Consider the following 20,250-nt stretch of genomic DNA (forward strand, 5'->3'; position numbering starts at 1 on the left):
CTCCCTTTCAGCGTCAATTTTCTGTCCCTAACGGCTTGAAAGACAAGAGGTGATGTAAACATATACATGGTGAGCAACGTCGTTGCCATGTGGTGTTCTTGTTCATTATTATTTTAATAAAAACATTTTGAACTGTAATTCCCATAATTGGTTGCACCTGTGGTTCAGCTCACATGTGCAACAAAATCACCCTCTCACAATCACTTCTGTCTTTCTTTTTCATTTAGATCCGTACAGAATAGGCAGCATTGCAAATGCACCATGCATTGGTTTGCAATAGAACCACAAATATTACAGCATAAATGTGCATGGATATTCATGTGATGCAGATGTGCTGTTGCTGTTTCATCTCATGTTTACACAGTAACATCCACACACCAGTCAATTGCTGACATATGATTTTTTTTTAACATTTCTTGCCTGCGATGAAGCTCAGGAGGTATTATTTAGTATTATATTTAAAGTGATACAGACGTCTCTCGCCGCCCAAACAAAGCCACAAAGTTAAACTGCTGCCTCCGCACGAATTTCAATGTAAGCATGTAAGGCTCTACTTCCACATTCCAACTCCGAGGCGAAAGCAAACAGATTGTGTGGCTTGAGTTGGCGGAGGTGCTCACACAAACCTTACAGAAGGCCTTTGCCTATGAACCAATAAATATAAGTCTTTACGACTTCACAGTCTGAATAATGCTGAACAATGTTCATCAGCCATCACACAGCAGCAGGAAGCTAACCTCCTGCACATTAACGATGGACATTTCTACACAGCAGAGGTAACTTTGTGAATTAAGATAGTTAATTATCCTCTCATGGATTGGTCACAATCAAAGGGTAATGACATTCTGTACTTTTCAGAAAGAAAAAGAAAAAAAGAAAAAAAAGTCAGCCCACCACTTGACCTGAGGTGACTTTGTCAGCTCATTTATCTAAGTCGAAGCAGGGAATGAAAAAGGACAATGTTTAACCACCGAGAGGTTCTGGCCTGGCGTGGCTGGCCCTGCCGAGAAGAAAGACGGCACTGAAATAATCCTTAGACGTAATCACTTCTTTTCCTTTTTGTCCCATTATGGGCGTGGCATTCATTCATGACGTTCTGTAATACATTATGCTCTCCATTGGTTGGAAACGGACAAAGGATGTGTGCGCACTGTATTAATAGCTCCCATTAAATTTAATGGAGCAACGTTTGGATCACGCGGAGATCTTCGTCAGGCTTTGTCGGGCAAACAATGAGGAACAGCACAAAGAGCTTCGCCTGTCCCAAAGAGGTGTCCTCCTTTTGTGTCCCGTCGCTTTTTGAAGTCGTAGCGATCACACTGGACCTCTGTATTATTGCCTGTAATCTTCAGCATGCTATTCATAGCGTAAGACTTAAACTGGTTGCAGTAAGCAACTTATACGGCCACCCTGCACAGGTGACTATTGGATCCAATGTGCGTGCCGTCTTCTAATTCAATTTGAAGAGGAGCAGATTCATCCCATCATTCTTAAACACAAACAAGCACACAGCACTGCGCTCACCAGAGTTGGGGTCGACAGAGAAATACGGTTGTCCCTCCAGTATGCTGTAGACCAGTCTAGCGCTGTTCCCGTACACCGGATCATCGGCATCTGTTGCTGTTACCCGGGTAACCGGGGTACCTGTGGGGCAGAAAGACAGAGTCAGGAACTATAACTCGATAGGCAATCATCTCTACATAGCTGTGCCAATCAAGAAGAGACCATTCAACCCTCTGTGGGGTTGATTTGTTACAGGAAAAAAATCCGGTCCCATCTGTATCAGACATTTTACAATGCAATGCCAAATGTGTTGCTCTGAAATATCAGCAGTGTGTATGAAATCTGAGCCTTTCTATCTTTACATGTTTTATTACAGTGTGTGTGAGGGACAGTATGATAACTATTGGGATGGAGAGGGCAGCTGAACAGCTTCATTCAAAAGAAAAATGTTTGTCATGCTCCATTTCTGCAAACCACAGATACTTGAATGTGGAAGTTTAACTTTTTTTTTTTTTAAGTGGTTGTTTTTGCATTCTGGCAGACCAAGTGATATAATACAACAAGCGACATGCAAAGCAAGGGCCATAGTACATTGAGCAACTGTGATTGAAGGTTAAATTGGTATAATCGCGAGTATAAAGAGCTACGAAGTCCAAAAAGAGCGGGGAGGAGAAAATTAACAGATTTTCACCCAGATCGCTTTTCATGTCCCGTGTGACACCAAAAGTAAACGCTGAGTTTACGATGTAAATTATCAATTTGAGGGTACAGCGTGTGAGATTTAGTGGCACCTAGTGGACAGGTTGCACATTGCAAGCGACAACACTTCCTTTCCAAGAGAACTACGTCGGCATTCAGGTGGGGATAGGTATCTTTAGGATTTTACCACTAAAAGCTACTTTTAGCAACACTTGGTTCCTTTTCACGGCTAAATTATTGCTTTTAAAAACATATGTAGAATTTTAAAAACAAATATATTCAGAGCAGGATGAGACATTATTTATACTCAGTAATGTTGCTGTATAAAGTCATTGACATCTCACTGTAAACAAATCTAAAATGTCAATTAAAATGAATGAATTCATTAAAATAAAATGTGAAAGAAGAACTCCGACATCATTCAGCATCAGTTATTCTTCCTGTCTTTACTTCTGCAACAGAGCAGGAAAAGTAAAGTGAATCGACTGATGGTCATGTTTTACTTGAAGTCCTACACACTTAAATGTTTTAGTGTTGTTGAAGGCCATGAGAAAAGTAAACGGATGTATTTGCGTTGGCAACGTTAATGTAATGAATACAAACTGTTGCCATCCTTAAAATGCTTATCGGGTAACACGATTCCTTCAACACTGGAGCAATTAGCCGTCACCTTCACACCAACAATACTCAATGTAGCAGAAGTGGAGTCCTTTATCCGACCGGCTCTGAGCTTTGCAGGAAATGTGCACAAGGACCGTCATCAATACACCGGCTCTGCCGAACGCTCAAGGCGAATCACAAAAACAGATTAGTGACAATTCAATTCACCATCCACGGCTCCATTATAAGGTATCAGGGAAAGAAATGCATTGAAAAACTGAAGATAAAGAGACAATTAACCCAATTAAACTCGTTCATTTTAATTCACAGTGACCTAGCTCCTCATCAGTCTCAGTGTGCTTGAGTGTGTGTGTGAAGGGAAGAGAGAAAGAAGGAGAGGAAAGAAGCTGACATGCTGACAGCGAGCAACACGCTGGCAGGAAGCTACAGATGGTATGCTAATTGTTTCTGTGAGAGATGTTTAAAGGTGTTCTGACAACAAAGGGAGGCGTCCCTTGTCGCAGACGGCACAGGTCCTGCCACAGGCGCCGACGTCTGTCCGCTGCAGATGAAAAGGCCTTCCGCCGAGTTTTGGCTCCGACATAGTGATTCGGGTGTTTCAGTCATGAATTAACAACATGAAAATAAAAAATACCAGATGTGTTGGAAACACAATCCCTCCACAGCTGACTGGCCAACTGTCTTCAGCTGCCTCTACAAGCTCTGAGACAACCTCCATCTGACCTGCTGGCCAATGTGCAGCATAGTGATGACTTCGAGCAGGGATTCCCAAAGACAGGGGAGTGCTGGAGACGTATTTCAGGACAAAACGGACATCTGAGAGTAGAGTAAGTGCAATAACAGCAGTGTGTTCTTTTCTGAAATGCCACCGTAAAACAGACAGTGTAAGGTTTTATGACTGCAAATAGTTTTGTATTTTGTGTACTCAGCGGCAGCAACAAGTCCAGTGCACTATGGTTGTTGTAGTTTTTCTACCCTTTGAGCCAAAGGGAAGACACAGCCCCTTTTTCCTGTTTGCTCAAGTTCTGTAGCACCAATTTCAGATACATTTGCACCTTTCTAGAGCATAGACAGCCTACTTTTATGACAAGACCATCTATCCAGTGAAATACTTCTGTATCATACATTTAATCGACAAAAGGTTCAACACAAACTCATGGGAATACATTTTCTTTTATCTCCAAAGCGAACCATTCTAGTACAAGGGCCTTCCTACAGTACACCCGGGATGTTTTTCAGACACCTGCAGTTTTCTCCCCATTTCCGACGTCAGCTTCACGAGGCAGCCATTGATTAAGAGTCACCGCCGCCGTCTGTGGTCTTGTAACAGCAAAACAAAGCAAAAGCCACCTTTGCACTCTAACTGGAGAAGCAGTTTCACTGTTGCAACCCAATTATTTCACAGTGAGCGAGCCTCAAGTGTTCCTCCGAGACAGAGGTGTTCTAGTAATTCATAGTCTTATGATGACCTATGCTGTTGTGTTGCCAAAGCTTACCTTGTAAATTCCATACCACTTGTTACGCCCCATGCCTCAAGATCACAGCAGATCAATGAGTTATCTTTCTTCCCTGTGATTCTGCTTGCTGCAATAGCGCGAACAGAAAAAAAACCCCAGCATGGTATAACTTGATGTCAGCTGCCGATAGACTTGGAATTTTCTCTCCATCTACTAACCCGCTACTCACTCTGAATTTACTTAAAAAAGGACGCCTCAGTACGAGGTTATCCTTTTCTGCCATCTACAGATATTGTACAAACTGCCATTGTGTGGGAGTTTCCACAAACGCGTTGGACAAGTCAATGCAATTTGAAATAAATGGGTTGACAGAATTTGAAGAGACATCACAATTGCATCCTCCAAATGTGTGCAGAAATCCAAATAGGTGTGCTCATGCAGAAGCAAATTATATTCTGTGTGCCATAGGTGTTTGCCAATTGTCAAACGAACAAAATTGAGTGACAGCTAAAGAAATTGGTCCTCCTTTTTTTCCAGAGGTACAGAGCCTTATCTGCCTTAAAGTTAAATTACCACTACTGCAGAGGGAGAAGGCCGACATCTACACACTGCTAATTATGAAAAGTACCTTCGTACTTCTCAAAGGTGTGTGACTATTGCAAACAGGCTTTATAAATCCAGTTACACTGCGTATTGAAGTGGGGGAAGTAAAGGGTAGGGAACAAAAAAAAAACTTCATAAAAACAGTGGAACCGGTGAAGCATGAAATAGCTCCCTCTTTCTTTCCCTCCCACAGGGGTAAAATGCTCCTCACCAGCCCCGATAAAAAAAAATGAGGGATTAGGAAAGCCAGTGTTTTGGTCCCGTTTCAAATCAGTGCAGATGAGCTCGTCCTTCCCCTTGATAATGCTCAGAAATTTCAGGAACACTGCAGACGCTGGACACAGAGATTATGAATGTCCCTGGGGAAAGCAAATCTCCCTCTGTTGGTTGGGGCAATGGCCCACGGAGTGATACGCATTAAGCATGTATCAAAACACAGCCTAGAGTTACGCTTGTCCCCCCACACTAAGTGTAATCTCATTAATCACGTCCCGAAATTCCCAGGATTCCATGCCACACCATTAGTTCAAACACACATCCTGTTCAAAGGATGCCATTACCGTATATGAGGCGTTCACATCAGATTTACAGCTGTTGTTGGTTTGCTTTGATTGACGGGCCAGCGGTTTCTAAAGGGGCCCCGGAATAAAGACATGTGGGGGGGGGGGGGGGGGGTCTAGCCTCCTGTTTTATCAGCAGACAGTAATAATAGGGCACACACTTCCTATTTACTCTGTGCACTGGCTCGGTGATAGGAAATCAATAGGAATCTTCCTTGAACCAGAGAGGGGATAAATTGGGGGATGCAGCCCGATGTGACACACAATGGCTGTGGAAGGACGTTGCAGCTTACTCCTGTAACACATTATCCCACAGCACAGCTTCATCTGTATAGCCTGCTTATTTCCTTTCAAAGTATCACAAGCATAATCAAACAGTGGAAGTAAAGATGTAGCTCTGAGCCGTCATGGCTTTTTCATTTGCCGGCGCTCACTGTACTCTGTAGAGCTGCTGGAAATCGAGCACTGCACTTCATCTACAGCTTTACCCACATATTTGAATAAGCACAATTAAGGCTTTGTTTATACTATATAGCCTCCACATATGGCACGCAAGCTATGAGCACGCAAAAAGCTCAACGAGCTGTTCCGTTGCATTGTTCTCCAAAACCAGAGGGAATATGAACAAAATACACTGAAGAAGCAAGAAGTCAACTGGTTTTACCGTCAAAACGCCGTAAACCAACCTCCTCCATGCCGAGGAACAAATGCAATTACCTGTAAACTCATCAAATATCCATTGACATACTTTATTGCCTTAATACAAGCCCTCTAAATCAATGTAAAATTATTGAACACATTATAATTACACCAAGTTTAAAAATATTCTGTAAAGAATTTCATTTCATTTATACTTAAATGTAAATTGTGAAGACCTCCGGTTTCTCAATGTTTTAAAAATGTCTGTCTTTGTTAAATATGTTAATGTGCTTTTATCAGAACACTATTTGTGACAGTCACACGGGAAAAGCGCCAAGGGCACACAACAAAGATCCAGAGCTTCATGACCGAGCACTACCACAAGTTGCGGAGCCTTGGCGTTCAACGCGCAAACAGCGAAGACATCGTTCTCTGGCCTGTGCACCTCGTGCCGGCTTCACGACATCGAGCGTAAAACCACTCTTTAGTGTAATATGTTGAAATTTAAGATGCGTATCTGCTCGATCTTCTTTTGAATAAATAAACCTGCTGGATGATGCAAGGAATACAAGGACTATTGTATTTTTATTTTCTTTATTTTGTCAAATGAATGCCACTGTTTGGTTCATTTGCTTTGGTGTTTTGTTGTGTCGCAAATTGGGACTGTAATCTGCATTTCTTTGGGCATACAACAGTGTGTACAATGAATTTGTAACCTTTTTTGTTCCCTTTTGTATGATGGGCTCCTCTACAATTAAAGGCAGGTTTTGTTTGTATACAACTAGCACGTCAAAATCATTTTTCCATTGATAGTTTTTCTCATGAGCGCTTTCACAGAACACAAATATCACATTGCTAAAAATAAATAATATCTCTGAGCTTTCGCACCACTTGTAAATGCATCAACTAATCGCGTTGAGCAAAACAGGCCGATGATATTTATTAGAAAACAACACAGCAGTAGGCCAAACCAAGACGGCAAACTTCATAACTCCTTTCAGCCTTGACAAAGTACAAAACACTGCATCACACGAAACGATTGCAAAGTCTTCATCATGTTTGTATACACAGAGGTTGTATTTTCCAGGTGATCTAACATGAGCTGCTTTTCCGACTCATCGCCCAAAATTCACCCTCGCCATGCACAAGCACAACTCAGCAAACCGCACCACAGGGAAGCACTTTCAGCTCAAGTACCAGCATACCTATAATCACTCAAAAGAATGTCTCATTACAGTTAATTTACTACTGCTGGATTGTTCCGTATCCCTCCGTCCAACAAGCATGGCAGCCGTGTAGCATCTCGGCTCTCTGCTCAGCTTGGACCAGCTCAGAAGCGTGAAGGGTAGAAGACAGGGGGCATTCATATGTATGCGGGCACTGAGCCATAGCGGAGGGATATCACTGAGGCATGGGGAGAGCTGTGGGCTAACAGTGCCCTGCTGTGAGCCCTACCCGGTTAAAACAATACTGTTTATGTCTGACTGGCTTTACACTGCGGGGGACGACAGAGAGAGGGAGAAACACGGGGAAATGGAGAGAGGGGCAGTGGCGTGCATGGAGGCACAGAGGTCTTGGCGGGTTATGTATAAGGTATGCACAAAGAAAATATTAGATATTAAAACATGTTTCTCTAAAACCCTTTTAGTCAACACATTCTCACTCCCAACTTGTCAAATAATACCTCTTGGTCAGATGCCCCATGGCATCAGAGAGGCCAGACAATGAATTAGGTAGCCCTCTGTCGTTTGATTGAAGGTACCGGGACAGCTTGTCGATCTGCGATCATCACGTGCATAGATTCCTTTCAAAATAAACTACCGTTTACAAAGGGAATTTGGTTGAGGCAACAGAATCATTGAGCGTGGGTGAAGTTAAGTTGATTGACATAAAGCTCACGTCACAATGACTCGCGTTACTAGCATAGACTGTATACAAGTACCACTTCTTACATACAGTCTATGCTCGTGACGTAGTAGTCTCGACGTCACCTATTGGTTTGTGGACTGCTGTTTTGAAAGCCTCGAGTTTGGCATTTAGCCATTTCCATCTTGGCTTTCTTGCAACCAGTGAAGGGAAGTGACCATATTTGGAAGGTAGAGAAGCGACGTGAAGACGGCGTATACGGCTCTAGTAAGGTCAATCACAAGGTAGCCTCGCCCTAAAGCAAACTCCGCTTTCTGGTCCATTTGACTCTATATGGACCATAATTTACTAAATGAACATCATGGAGTATTGAAGAAGACTTGAAACTAGAGATTCATGTTTACAATGTTTACTGAGGTAATAAATCAAGTGAGAAGTAATTTTCTCATATAGACTTCTATACAATCAGACTTCTTTTTGCAAACATGGACTGTAGTTGTATAGCGCTTTTCAAGTCTTTCCGACCACTCAAAGCGCTTTAACACTACATGTCATCATTCACCCATTCACACCCATTCATACACTGATGACAGGGGCTACCATGAAAGGTGCCACCTTCCCATCAGGACTAACTAACATTCACACACCGTAGGCACAGCTACGGGAGCAATTTGGGGTTCAGTGTTTTGCCCACTCTCGTGTTTCTTTTTTCATGGGAGCTGTAGTTTTTTTTGTGCTCACAAAGTAATCATCGTTACTAAAGCAACAAAATGGCCAAGCGTGGCCAGCTACTTATTTGCAGAGTTTCCATTGAAGTGTTGCTGTGGCGCTCATCAACAGCATTAAGCAGCACTGGGAACTGGCCGACGGCAAGTTTTTCTGCCATTTGTTTGGACTTAACACAGCAGGAATTGTAGGTCAGAGAGAAGCAAACCGCGTCATTGGAGCAATGAGGAAGTCGAGGCCAGCTCAACACACGCCCATCACGCAGCGACAAGTGCACGACGTCAGTTTGTACCTTCGTGTCACTGTCTACCATTGAAAATGTAGCCTGTTACTTTGTCGCTTACAGTGTGAACCTAGTACAAGAATACGGACAGCAGACTACAGGAACATGCTTATTTCTGTTTTCTCAGCAGACCCATGAAAGACATGCTGAATGAGAGATTGCACTGAGAAATAGAAACTAATGAAACAGATGCGCCACATGAAGTGACGTGATGGCTTTACGTTAACGTTGTCTGCTTTGCTAAATTACCTGGAAGGCTATATGAATAGCAAAGCTAGCTTTTCTCAACCTAGTGTAATGCGCTCAATGCTATATCAACTATATCGTGTGAGGATATGTCAATGTAGTATTCAGTGCAAGTACAAGTCCATTTACCATTGCCATGATGATAGACAAACTACGAATGCCTTGATACTAAAGAACACACTCCAGTGTTCAACGTAAGGTTAATGGTGCAGCATTACCGTACACATATCTTTTTCCGTACATCCTCTCACACGCTTCTTTTCAAAATGTTCTGTTTTATTCACACGTTTCTGTCTTGGCCCTGAACCCAACATTCCAAAATGTGGTTAATGTAAGCAGTCTGAAAAGACTGCTTACGCTCTAAGCGGCATTCTGGTGTTTCATGCACTCGGGTGCATGAATGTGACGTTGTATTGGATTCCTTTGTTTTTCACTATAATTTGATTACAGTCAGTAAACACAGATTTCTTGACTGTGAAGTCATATGATTATATGTGAAAAAAGCTGTCTATTATTCACAAATTGTGAACCTGTATGCATTTGCTGTTAGACATTGTTAGACAAATGTCTGACAGCGCCGTGTAATAAATGGGGTTAACTGCGTGCTTAATGTAGCTGCTTGTCAGTCTGTCTGTTGGTCAGTAAACATGTCTCTGCTCTCATAACAGTCACTTCCCTCACAGCGGCATTGCAGACTAATGTAATAATGCATCCCATAGCAATGACTGTTTAAATGAGTCCAGCCTTCACTTAGCGACTGCCCCCCCCCCTCCCCCATTTCGCCCAGGATTTCTCGGTCAGAATCACGGCGTGCCAAACCCTATTTTCTAAAATGGCTGGTGTGTGGGGTTGGTCCGTCTCCTGACAGCTCCATTGCGGTGACAGGAAAGTGATTATGTATTGATCACGATCACATAGACACCGGTGATGCTCTCTCTGCTGTCTGTGGGCAGAGAGGATAATAGCTCATGATCAGACTGAGAGACTGACAGCCCATCTCTCCAGGCCGTGTCGCCAGCACTATTTTTGGGCAGTACCAACCTATGCGTGCGCATGGACGGGGGGGGTGGCAATGCAAGAATTAAGAGGCGATTAGCTCTGCGAGACAGAGAGTTATCAAATACAAAAGTGCGCGGCGCCGAGCTGTTTTGTGGCGGCCCAAAGCTCTTGATAACACAAACGGTTGCAAGGAGGTGGAGAAAACAAGGCGTCCTTTCATCCATCCATCCAACCCCGTCTACTGTCTCTCAGAGGAGAAGATGACATACTTGGAGCACCGCCAGTCGATTTTCCCTACAGTAGTCAGACATAGTTTTGGATTTTCCTGGGCTGCAGATGGACATTCATGGCAACAGCGCAGATGGGCATTGAGGGAAACCCTTAAACAAATAAACACGGTCATAAAGAACTGGCACTTATTTCTTTTTTTCTCATTTTCCACCGCAGCCAACCCCCCCCCCCCCCCCCCCACACACACACACACACACACACCTCTTCATGTTACCATTTTCCACCAACGCTCACATGATCTACAGCCTGACTAAAAGTGCCCGCTCTCCTCTGCCATGATGTTTTATATTTATACCCGAAAGACATAAGCATTTCGGAATACAGGGAAGCACAGTAAATAATTGCAAGGCAGGAAAAATCATGGCCTCTCTCAGCCCATTAGTCTTCATAACGGGACTAATGCATACTCATGCTAAAGTGCGTGTTTCAGCAGCCGAGGAACCAGGGCAAATGAACGAGGGAACACCCTGTGGATGCTGAAAAGGATCGGGATCAGGATATATGTGCTTCTATCAGGCTGTAACACACTTTTCAAAATTAGACTCGGCCAAATACAACTTGGGCCGGAGAGGAAGGCTTACAACAGGAACAAAAAAAAAACATATCTCGAAGATAAGGTATGGTTGTCAGCATCCAAGACGCTGGTCCCAAGAGCCGGTGACGGATAAGGGACGCTGCACTTTTGAAGAGTAAGGGGATCATCACACTTAGGCACTTACATTGTCATTGTTGTGTACAATTACTAGTCTTTTATAAGACAGAGAGGAAGCCGTTACAGAGGGACTGGGCACAGCGTGTGTGTGTCATTGTCTATGCCTGCGTGTGTGTGCGTACATGACATGAAGGAGCCGGCTACAGAGTCTGCTGCCTTGACAAGCCGTTTACGGGAGCGGCAGGAACAAAATAATTAAGAGGGTCTTTTGTTCCCCACCGATGGCCATGACATACGCCGCCATTTTAAAAGGTTGTGTCATTGATTCACTTTAATTAGTCCATGGGAAATGTGTGCAACACGCAGATAGAGTTCGGGACTGGAAGTGGAGGACGGAAAATGGGCCACTTCACATGTTTAATTGCTCCCAAGGCATTTACAATGGCGAGGTAATAACAAAGAATAAGGCAAAGTATATTTTCTAATGAACAACTTTATCACGGGTAAATGAGCAAAATGTTGCTTAATTTGAGAACTCTGCCACGGGGGCGAGAGTGTTTAATGTGAATTATGCTTCCTCAATGAAAAAAGGAAAAAAATTAAAAAATAACAAGCTTCAGCATAATGCAAAACCATGGTGGGAAATGAACTTGCGGTTTAATATATTTGTGCCGCACTATGTCAGCTCCAGCCCCTGAGAGCGGTAAACCAGAGATCAAAGTTATTACTTAAAAAATGAATTACTTATGTATACACTGTTGCCAAAATGCCCTTAACGAGGTGTGTAGCCCAACACCGGTCCAGCCGAGCTGCTCATTGGCCAACACCAGTGTGTGTGTGCGCTTGTGTATTTCTGTGTGAATGGAGAGCAACTGACGACACAACTAGTAATAAGTAATGAAATAACACTTTTTGACGGATTTATACACAAGGAGAAGATCAGGAGTGATAGTCGGAGTATTCTTGTTGAACTACAAACTGTGGAGCGTGCCTGCTGCTCTATTGAGATTCTCAGAGCAAGTTAGCAGCAAATGTCATCAGTATCCAATCCTCCAGCAAACCATTAGGCCACATCAGTATGGAGAAAAAGAACAAGAGATATGTCAGTGAACTTCACTTGACAGACAGCGCTGTGCAGACAGGGAAGAGGCTTTTTCGATCCATGATTCGAGAGCGAGTAATAATTATAGGAAATCGACAAAGAGGTATTTTTGCCACAATGAGGAAGTTCAGTTGATATTCAGATTAATTTTCTCAATGCGCTTCTTTCACACCAGGGGGTGTTTTCTTTTCTTTTGGTGTGATTAATTCATGTCATATATATACACATATATATATAAAAATATAAATATACATATAAATATGTTGTTTTTTTTCATGTGTTTCATGTTTTTTCCGAAATGATTTTTTCTGAGCTCTCATGTGCTGATGAGAGATTCAAAACACCATAGTATACTCATAGGATTATAAAACACAACACCTCCGGAACATCTGGGGGGGAATTTAATCAAATGGACCACAAACGTCCACTTGGACTCAAGTATGAACTGATTAGAATTTGGTGGTCAAGGTTCAAGGTCACTGGGACCTCACATGACACATTTTTGGCAATATCTCATACTCATACTAATTAAAGCACTCACTAAAAATGTCTATTAGGATAACAATGGTGACGTGATGAGACTTTGAACAGACATGGCAACGCATGATTGGCTGACGGAGGCATACACGCGTGTGTTTGAATAGTTAGGATGTGGAATATTCCCAGGCGAGTATTTCACCTTCCTTTGCTGTTTGTGTGTCCCGAGTGTGTAAAGGCCTTTATGATTGAAAAATAATCGAGATTTTTTAATCTAGTTTTGATGACTTGTTTTTTTTGTCAATCAAACCACCTGTTGTCTTTCAAAGCGGACTCTCGTTGGCTGTTCCAGAATGTGACCGGGATATAGAAGCTCCCATTGGGTCAAATTAGGTGTCACTCAAAACGTCAGCATGCAGCCGCCATTTTAAGACACAGAGTGGCAATGTTTACATGCGAACGCGAGTTATGTCTAAAAATACATAGAAAATGTTCAATATCTGCCGGCTAATTTGAAATGATGCAACAGCCCTCCGTGGGTATTGATGGACGTTATAATGTGTTTTGGACAAAATATTTTACTGGATTGGATCGTGTGGACTCTTAGCAATCTAACAAGACCGCTTTTGCCGGACTTTAATAGATGGGGGAAACACTATGAATCATAATTGGTGAGTTACGTCGATATTTTAACGGCTTGTTGTTGGGCTGTTGGTCTGACAGAGGTGTTGACTGTACCTGCTGTTGTGATTGTATCTTGAAATGGTTTGCATGAATCGAATTACAAGAACCGTAGCTTTCTAAAGCCATATCGCATAGTACCAACCTTTTACATAGCCGTTTTTGTACATGACACATATGTGTGGGCCGTCAGAGTACCACTCTGACAGGTATGAATAACAACTGAAGATGTTTTTTTTTCTAAAAACGAACTCATGTTGCTCATTGAGACAGGAATATGCAATGCTATAGTGAGGAATATAAGGATCCACAGTCCCTTCTAAATGTACTGTTGAGTATAACACTGCAGGTGTGTTTTTTCAGCCATCTGAAACAGGAAGAGTTCATTTTATTTAGGCGCTAGCGCCAACATTCACATTCTCTCTGAATGTGCTATTTTCATATTCTGGGGGCAGCAGCAGTGCTGAAGATGACGTTGCATTAAAAACAAAGGAGGGGAGCATTGTCATCCCTCCCTCAGCAACGACTCCCCCAAGCTGCTGCAGTGGAAGTTGTGCTCCGTCTATTACATATTGTCTATTCTGACATCCTGCAGAGGTGAAATAATAATAAAGAAAATCACGGCAGTGGCACACAGTCTGCAGCCCATATAACCCCAGCAATTGGCCCATCTCAAAGAAACGCGTGACAGAGGTCCTCCACCTCCCACACAGCTGCATTAAGCTGCTGAACTTCACTGAATGCAGCCGTACTGCGGGTCTGAGCGCCGAGCACCTTCTAAGTAACACACTCTGTCATCTGACAGCCGTCCTGGAGCCAGAAGGGGTTAAAGCGTTTTCCCAGAGGAATGTTGAAACGCAACCACGTCTACGTGACCGGCGACTTAATGTCTTCGTCAGCCGGTGAGAGCGGCAGCACGCTGCCGTCTGACAAGCAATCCATCACAGGGAACACACAGACAGAGAGCTGCACGCCGCCACGTAAAGTGTCCGCGCGACAGACATGCTAAAATACACGCACGCCATGGAGACAGGCACACTTGCACTTGTTAACATGCCGACAGTCATCAAACACAGGGAGACAGACGGATGCACAAACACACTCCAAATACTGAGCAAACACCTAACCTGCCCCCTAAACTCTCAAAGTGGGTGGCAGATGGACAAAAAAAGGGGGGGGGGGGAGGAAGGCGACAGAAATGGTGGAATGTGGATTTACAACCCTAGTAATCCCAAGGTTTGTTTACACTCCCAGAAGTGAAGTGAAATTTTAAAGGGCTATCTCTGTAGCGTGCTGGAGAGCAGATTCACCCAATTACACAGCAGCCCCCAGTGTGACATAGTAAGCCTGCTGTAAGATTGACTGTGTGTGTGTGTGGACACCAGACTGTGACCGTGGTAAAACCACAAACTGACTAAATCCATATACTGTGGCGTTGAGAGCAATGCAGCTGCCAATGCTCCGACACACAGACAGCCAGAGCAGAGGAAGGCTGCGTGATGCCGCAAATCAGCCGGACGCATGACGGACGAGACGGGAGGGTAAAACAAACAGCAACCACGCCTGAATTTGGTTGCTCTGCTATAAAACATGAACATTTAAAGTAATACCTCGGCAAGAAATGAAAAGGGAAAGGTTCAAAAACTAAATTACAAGCAGGATCCATGAATTCTGATGGGAAAATAAAACCATGGCGTGGCAGACAAGTCTTTTATTTTATATTCTACTTTCCCCTTCATTGTATCAGACAGCTGAGGCGTGGCAGTGGCTGTGCGGAGGGCTTTAGTTAATGGGGACAGACATCAAGAGGAGGGCCTCGCCTGTACTGGAGATTTGATTCCTTCGTCTTATCGGCCTCTTTTTCAAATGACCTTGCTGCACGGACTTTTATGCCTCTTCCCTTTTATTCTCCGCCGGTGATTGGATGGGCCTCTCCAGTCTCAAATCTCTGCCACCTTGATGAATGTGTTCCAGCCTCATTCATGTTGCATTGACCAATCCCCCCCTCCACTACCAGCTACAGTATGAATCTTGGCTGGCGCACACACACATGATCACATGCAAAAAATACAGCTAATAAAGATAGTTTGGTTTTCATTATGCAATTGTGTTCATTTTGTTTGCAGTTAAATTAGGTCTACACTGTCCTTTGTGGGAGCGAAATGCAGCTTTAAAGAGTGCAATTATGTCTTTCAATGGGATGCAATCGCTGCTTTTAATTTTAGGCACTGAGTGCTGGGCGCCTTCAGGGTCCAAATAGCTATGGTTGGTCCTCAGACAATCAATAATGCATACATGGAGGGGACGAGAGTACAGGGGATCCTGTTCTCGCAGTTCAACACTGTAAAATCACCTGAAGCATGAAAAGGGAGCACATCCTCCATCCCCCCCCCCCCCACACACACACACACACACACACACACATTCATGTTGACTTTTGGCTGCAGAGCCACAGAGTAAAAGCTCTTTTTTTGTTGAAATAAAAAGTGGGGATGACACACCGCACAGTTCAAGATGCAGCGGGAGGGAGATGCAGAGGAGCAAAGAGGGATGAATGCAGAGCAGAAAAGTGCACAGAGAAAAAAAAGACAAGTTCCTACAACACATTAAATATATACAAGCCTCCTTCCTCAATAATGAATATGGTGAACCACGGCTGTGTGAGGAAGAATGCGTGTGAGAAAGCATTCCGGCTCCTTAGCAGATGTGAGTAAGCATTTGCCAAGTCGGAGGTGTGAGATGGAGAACCTCCTCATTTTTGCCTGTTCTAGCAATGACCGCCAGCATGACTTCACGTCTCCAGTAAGATGTCATGTGGGCCTAATGATTGCAGCCAATCACAGCAAACTCCACTGATCTCACATACAGGTGGGGTCGTCATCTCTTCCTCACAAAATGACATCATCACAATGTTTTTTTTTGTTATCAAAATATGTGCAACTTCTGTTAAATTGGCTGTGAAACGTCATATATTATATGGAGTGATAACATGGTCTTGGTGTAAATGCTGTAAACTGTGTGTTAGTGGTGTGCTATGGGATCAGAGGTTAAAGGTCAGCTTATGTAAATCAGTGCTGGTATAGCACATCTGTGTTTACTGTTGAGAGGCTGTGAATCAAAAGTGTACAGCAGTACAACAACTCCTGCTCTGTTTCTATTTACATTCATAGTCACACCCACTCTTGCCTGGCATGCAGCATCAGAGGGGCTCTGAATAGAGTACAGTGTGAGCTGTGGTCAGTGCACACAAAGGATGTGCTTCTTCTGGCAGCCGGCTCTCTGTAGGCGACTCAAATCACTAACCCTTACATACTAAAACAGCCTGGAGATCAGTACTTCAGCTTGGAATTTGATGGGTTTCCCTAGGGTGGCACAAAGAGAACACAAATAAATATATTTATAAAATGTATTCTTCTGTCGAGGTGCTACAACTGTTTGTACGTTGAGGCTTTTCCAGACAGTTAAAGAGCATAGTCGTGGTCACATGAGGAACAGAGATCCCAGTGCGCCTTCACACTGTCGTGAAATCGGTTACATTTTAGTCTGTGTTGAATTAAAAGTTATAATTAGTAATAATGAGTTTATTTAATGATAAAGCAGTGAGGACAGAGTTGGTTGTAATGGTTATAAACTTAACCTCACTGTTCCAGAATGTTCTTGCCATTTTCAGTTGTGATTCAATATATTGTAATTATCATGACTTGTGTTTTTATGTTCTAGGTAAAATAGGATATGTGTCGACAGTTTCTTCATAAACGAGTGGTGTCGAATACACACTCCCTGCTCTCTGGAACATCAATGAGGCTATTGGCCCGTTTATTAATGTCTGATAGTCTATTCATGAATAAATAGATCTAATAGATATGGACACTTGTTATGAGGGGATTACGAACATGAACAGTAGTATACATTGAATTGCACTGCAATATCTGTAGGGCTGAAGAGAAATTTGACTGAAAGCGGGACAATTTTACAGTAACGTTAATTACGTTAAAGTTAATTTACAAGTCATGGTGAGAACTACAAAACTATGATTCACTCTGTGGGGAATGTGTCAAGCCTTTTGTTGAAGAGAGAGCCTGCATTATGGGGAGTGTGAGGTTAAAACGATGTGGTATAACTGGGGTGAACAGAATTTAATCAGTTGCATTATGGGACCTGTTTTCAGGGTTGAGAGGGTTCCTTTAAAAATATATTCTGATGCAATTACTCATCACCTTTCAAAAGATGAAGTCAATAACCCTGTCCAAGTATAAGAATATGTTTCGAACTTAGCTTGAATACTTTCCGTTGCGTTTGGTTTACGTCGATACAGTATATGCAAATACAGACAAGAGAAAAGAAATATGCTGAAACTTCACCATTCATCTGCATGTAAAGCAAAAAAGAGAAATCATCGGAGTGCTGTGCAAGTTATACCTTCCAGTTGTGAAAACGCTGCCATCACCCAAGGATTCATCAAACTATTTGGCACATTAGCCTTACCAGATTTGAACTGGGAGCAGCAGCGGTACTCATCTAAATGAAAACAGATGACATGAAAATGTCCTTTTATACGTTTGAAAATTTGAAGTGCCGATCATTTCATACAAACCGTCTTTTCACGCTGGGATGCTTCTTGGCAAAAACAGAAAAGTTCAAACCATCCTGCTTTGTGATAACTTGCATCGTACTGTGCTGTTGTTCACCTTTTCTGCTATATGTAAATTATATGTAAATAATAGCTAAACTCCTCCAAAGTGTAAGCATTTTTATTTTCTTTTTTACTGACATGTGTGAGACTGGTGTCCTGAAGTGATGCAATGACGTGTGCCATTCCATGTCTTGTATTACTCCCCAAGCCCGATTGTAGGATCCTGGTTTTATTTTGGAGCCAACCAAATTAGGGTAAAACAAATTGGAATATCTACGTCTCCACTGAATTGATTTTCATGATTCTTTTTTATTTTGTATCTTTCTTTGCAAGTCCCCAACCTCATGGAGGTTCAATGCTACACCACTGAAGTAGTCTATTAATATGAGAGGTACTCATCGTGGTACGATCTTCCTTTCGCAACTTGAAGTTATTCCTTCACTGTGCACGAGCTGTCTCTGTTACTCCTCAATGGCTGTTCAGGAACACACCGATTCAAATCAGAGCCAACAGATAACAAAAGCAGAACCGCCCTCTTGGTCCCAGCAGACAGCCAAGGGTACAATATTTTCATTATTGATTAATCTGCTGTTTATTCTCACAAATAATCCATTCATCAATCAATCATTTTGTCAATAATTGGTCGGAAAATAGCGAAACATGGCCATTATAATATAAAACCAAAAAATGTGTTTTCATCTGTTGGTTGAACAAAACAAGCTAATAACAGCAGCACATCGCCACAACCGAGAAGCTGGAATTAAGGAATAAAAATGACAAAAACAGCTGCTATTAATTTCCTGTCGATCAACTAATTAATCGATCGACTAAGTTTCAGCTTTAGTCACCAAAACGCTACCTTAGCACATGTCCATCCTCCATCCAGAGTCCGACTGCGAGGCTGCTCACATTTTTACGTCTCTTTTTCAAAAAGTAACTCAAACTCTGAGGGGATCTGCCCACCGGTGGCCATTAGAAGGCAGATCGCAGTGTCCTCCGATGGCACACCCAAGCAGGATCAGTCGCCCTGCTGCCCTGCGGTACTGCTGATAGGGAGGGTGCTGTGCCCTTGTTTTCACTCTCAGATTGATTAACTGACCTTGATACAATGATCAGTAGCGTGTGACAGTATGACAGCGAAAGATGAGTCTTACATGCATTTCAAGGCTGCAAAAAACTTTCATTACAAACACTTTAATTAAGCGGGTACAGTGACCTGGGACGTGCCATGTTTGTTGTTTTTGAAAGAAAAAAAATACCTTTTTGGGATGTTAATTCTAACACTGCATCCTTTATTTAAATGCATTCAGCCCAATTCATTTAATTCTTATCATTTGCTTCCCTCATGTTGCACATCGTACCACTGTTGACCCTGTTGCATGAAATCCATTTATAATCACATCCACAACACAGATGATGGCATTTCTGTCGGCCCCGGCTCTTCGCATCCTTCGTCTCATCATTACAAAGAAAAGCAGACACACGACAAACTCCCTCATTTACCTTCCCTTTCATGAGCTTTGTTTGTTGTTTACCTCCTTCCTTTTTACATTTTTCTTCTCTTGCTACTTCATCTGCACAGCTTCAAAAAAAAAGAAAAAGAAAAAAAGGTGGAGGAGAAAGCTGCTTTTTGTCCTTTGTCTAATTGAGAGTCTTTTGCTATTCATCGGGGCAAGGCGGCCAGGGCCAGGGAGGGAGGCAATCTCATGCAGATCACATTGTAGGGCTTCATTACCAAGAAGCCAGCTACTTGTCTGCTCCGCACAACGGAAGACCGAGAGGGAACATTAGTCTGAGCAAAAGAGAGAGTGAACGGCGAGCGAAAAGGGAAGATGAGAGAGGGAGGCAGAAGTACAGAGAGAGAGACAAAAAAAACATGAGTGCGTCTCTGCAGGCTCGGGGGGGCAGGGACAAATTACACCTGCACAACAGCATCTTTAAGACTGCACGGCGTTATGCTAACACAGACGAGGTATTTGCACTTATGTGCACTTGATGATTTGCGCGTGTGCACGAGACGCACGTCGTTTATGTCTGCATGCTCTAGAAAGAAAATAACGCCCCAGGAGGCTATAAAGAGCTTATATTACTGTATCTGGACCGGTGACTGATGATGTTACATACATAATTCAGAGGGACATTGGATAATAAATAGCATTTGATGAATTAGTAATATACACGTGTATGTGGTATTGAACGGCTGTGACTGTGC

The 20,250-nt window shown here is 42.9% G+C and overlaps 1 protein-coding gene across 1 annotated transcript in view; it reads right to left on the minus strand.

The window, feature by feature from the left end:
• cdh8 (cadherin 8) overlaps positions 1-20,250 on the minus strand; it is a gene marked incomplete at its 5' end in the record, with an annotated part of 101,619 nt that overhangs the window by 27,598 nt on the left and 53,771 nt on the right. The window contains one exon of the mRNA XM_079294324.1: positions 1,525-1,644. Coding sequence (XP_079150450.1) covers positions 1,525-1,644 — 120 coding nt within the window. The remainder of the gene's footprint in view (positions 1-1,524; positions 1,645-20,250) is intronic.

This window comes from Melanostigma gelatinosum, assembly GCF_949748355.1.
Source record: "Melanostigma gelatinosum genome assembly, chromosome: 2".
NCBI lineage: Eukaryota > Metazoa > Chordata > Actinopteri > Perciformes > Zoarcidae > Melanostigma > Melanostigma gelatinosum.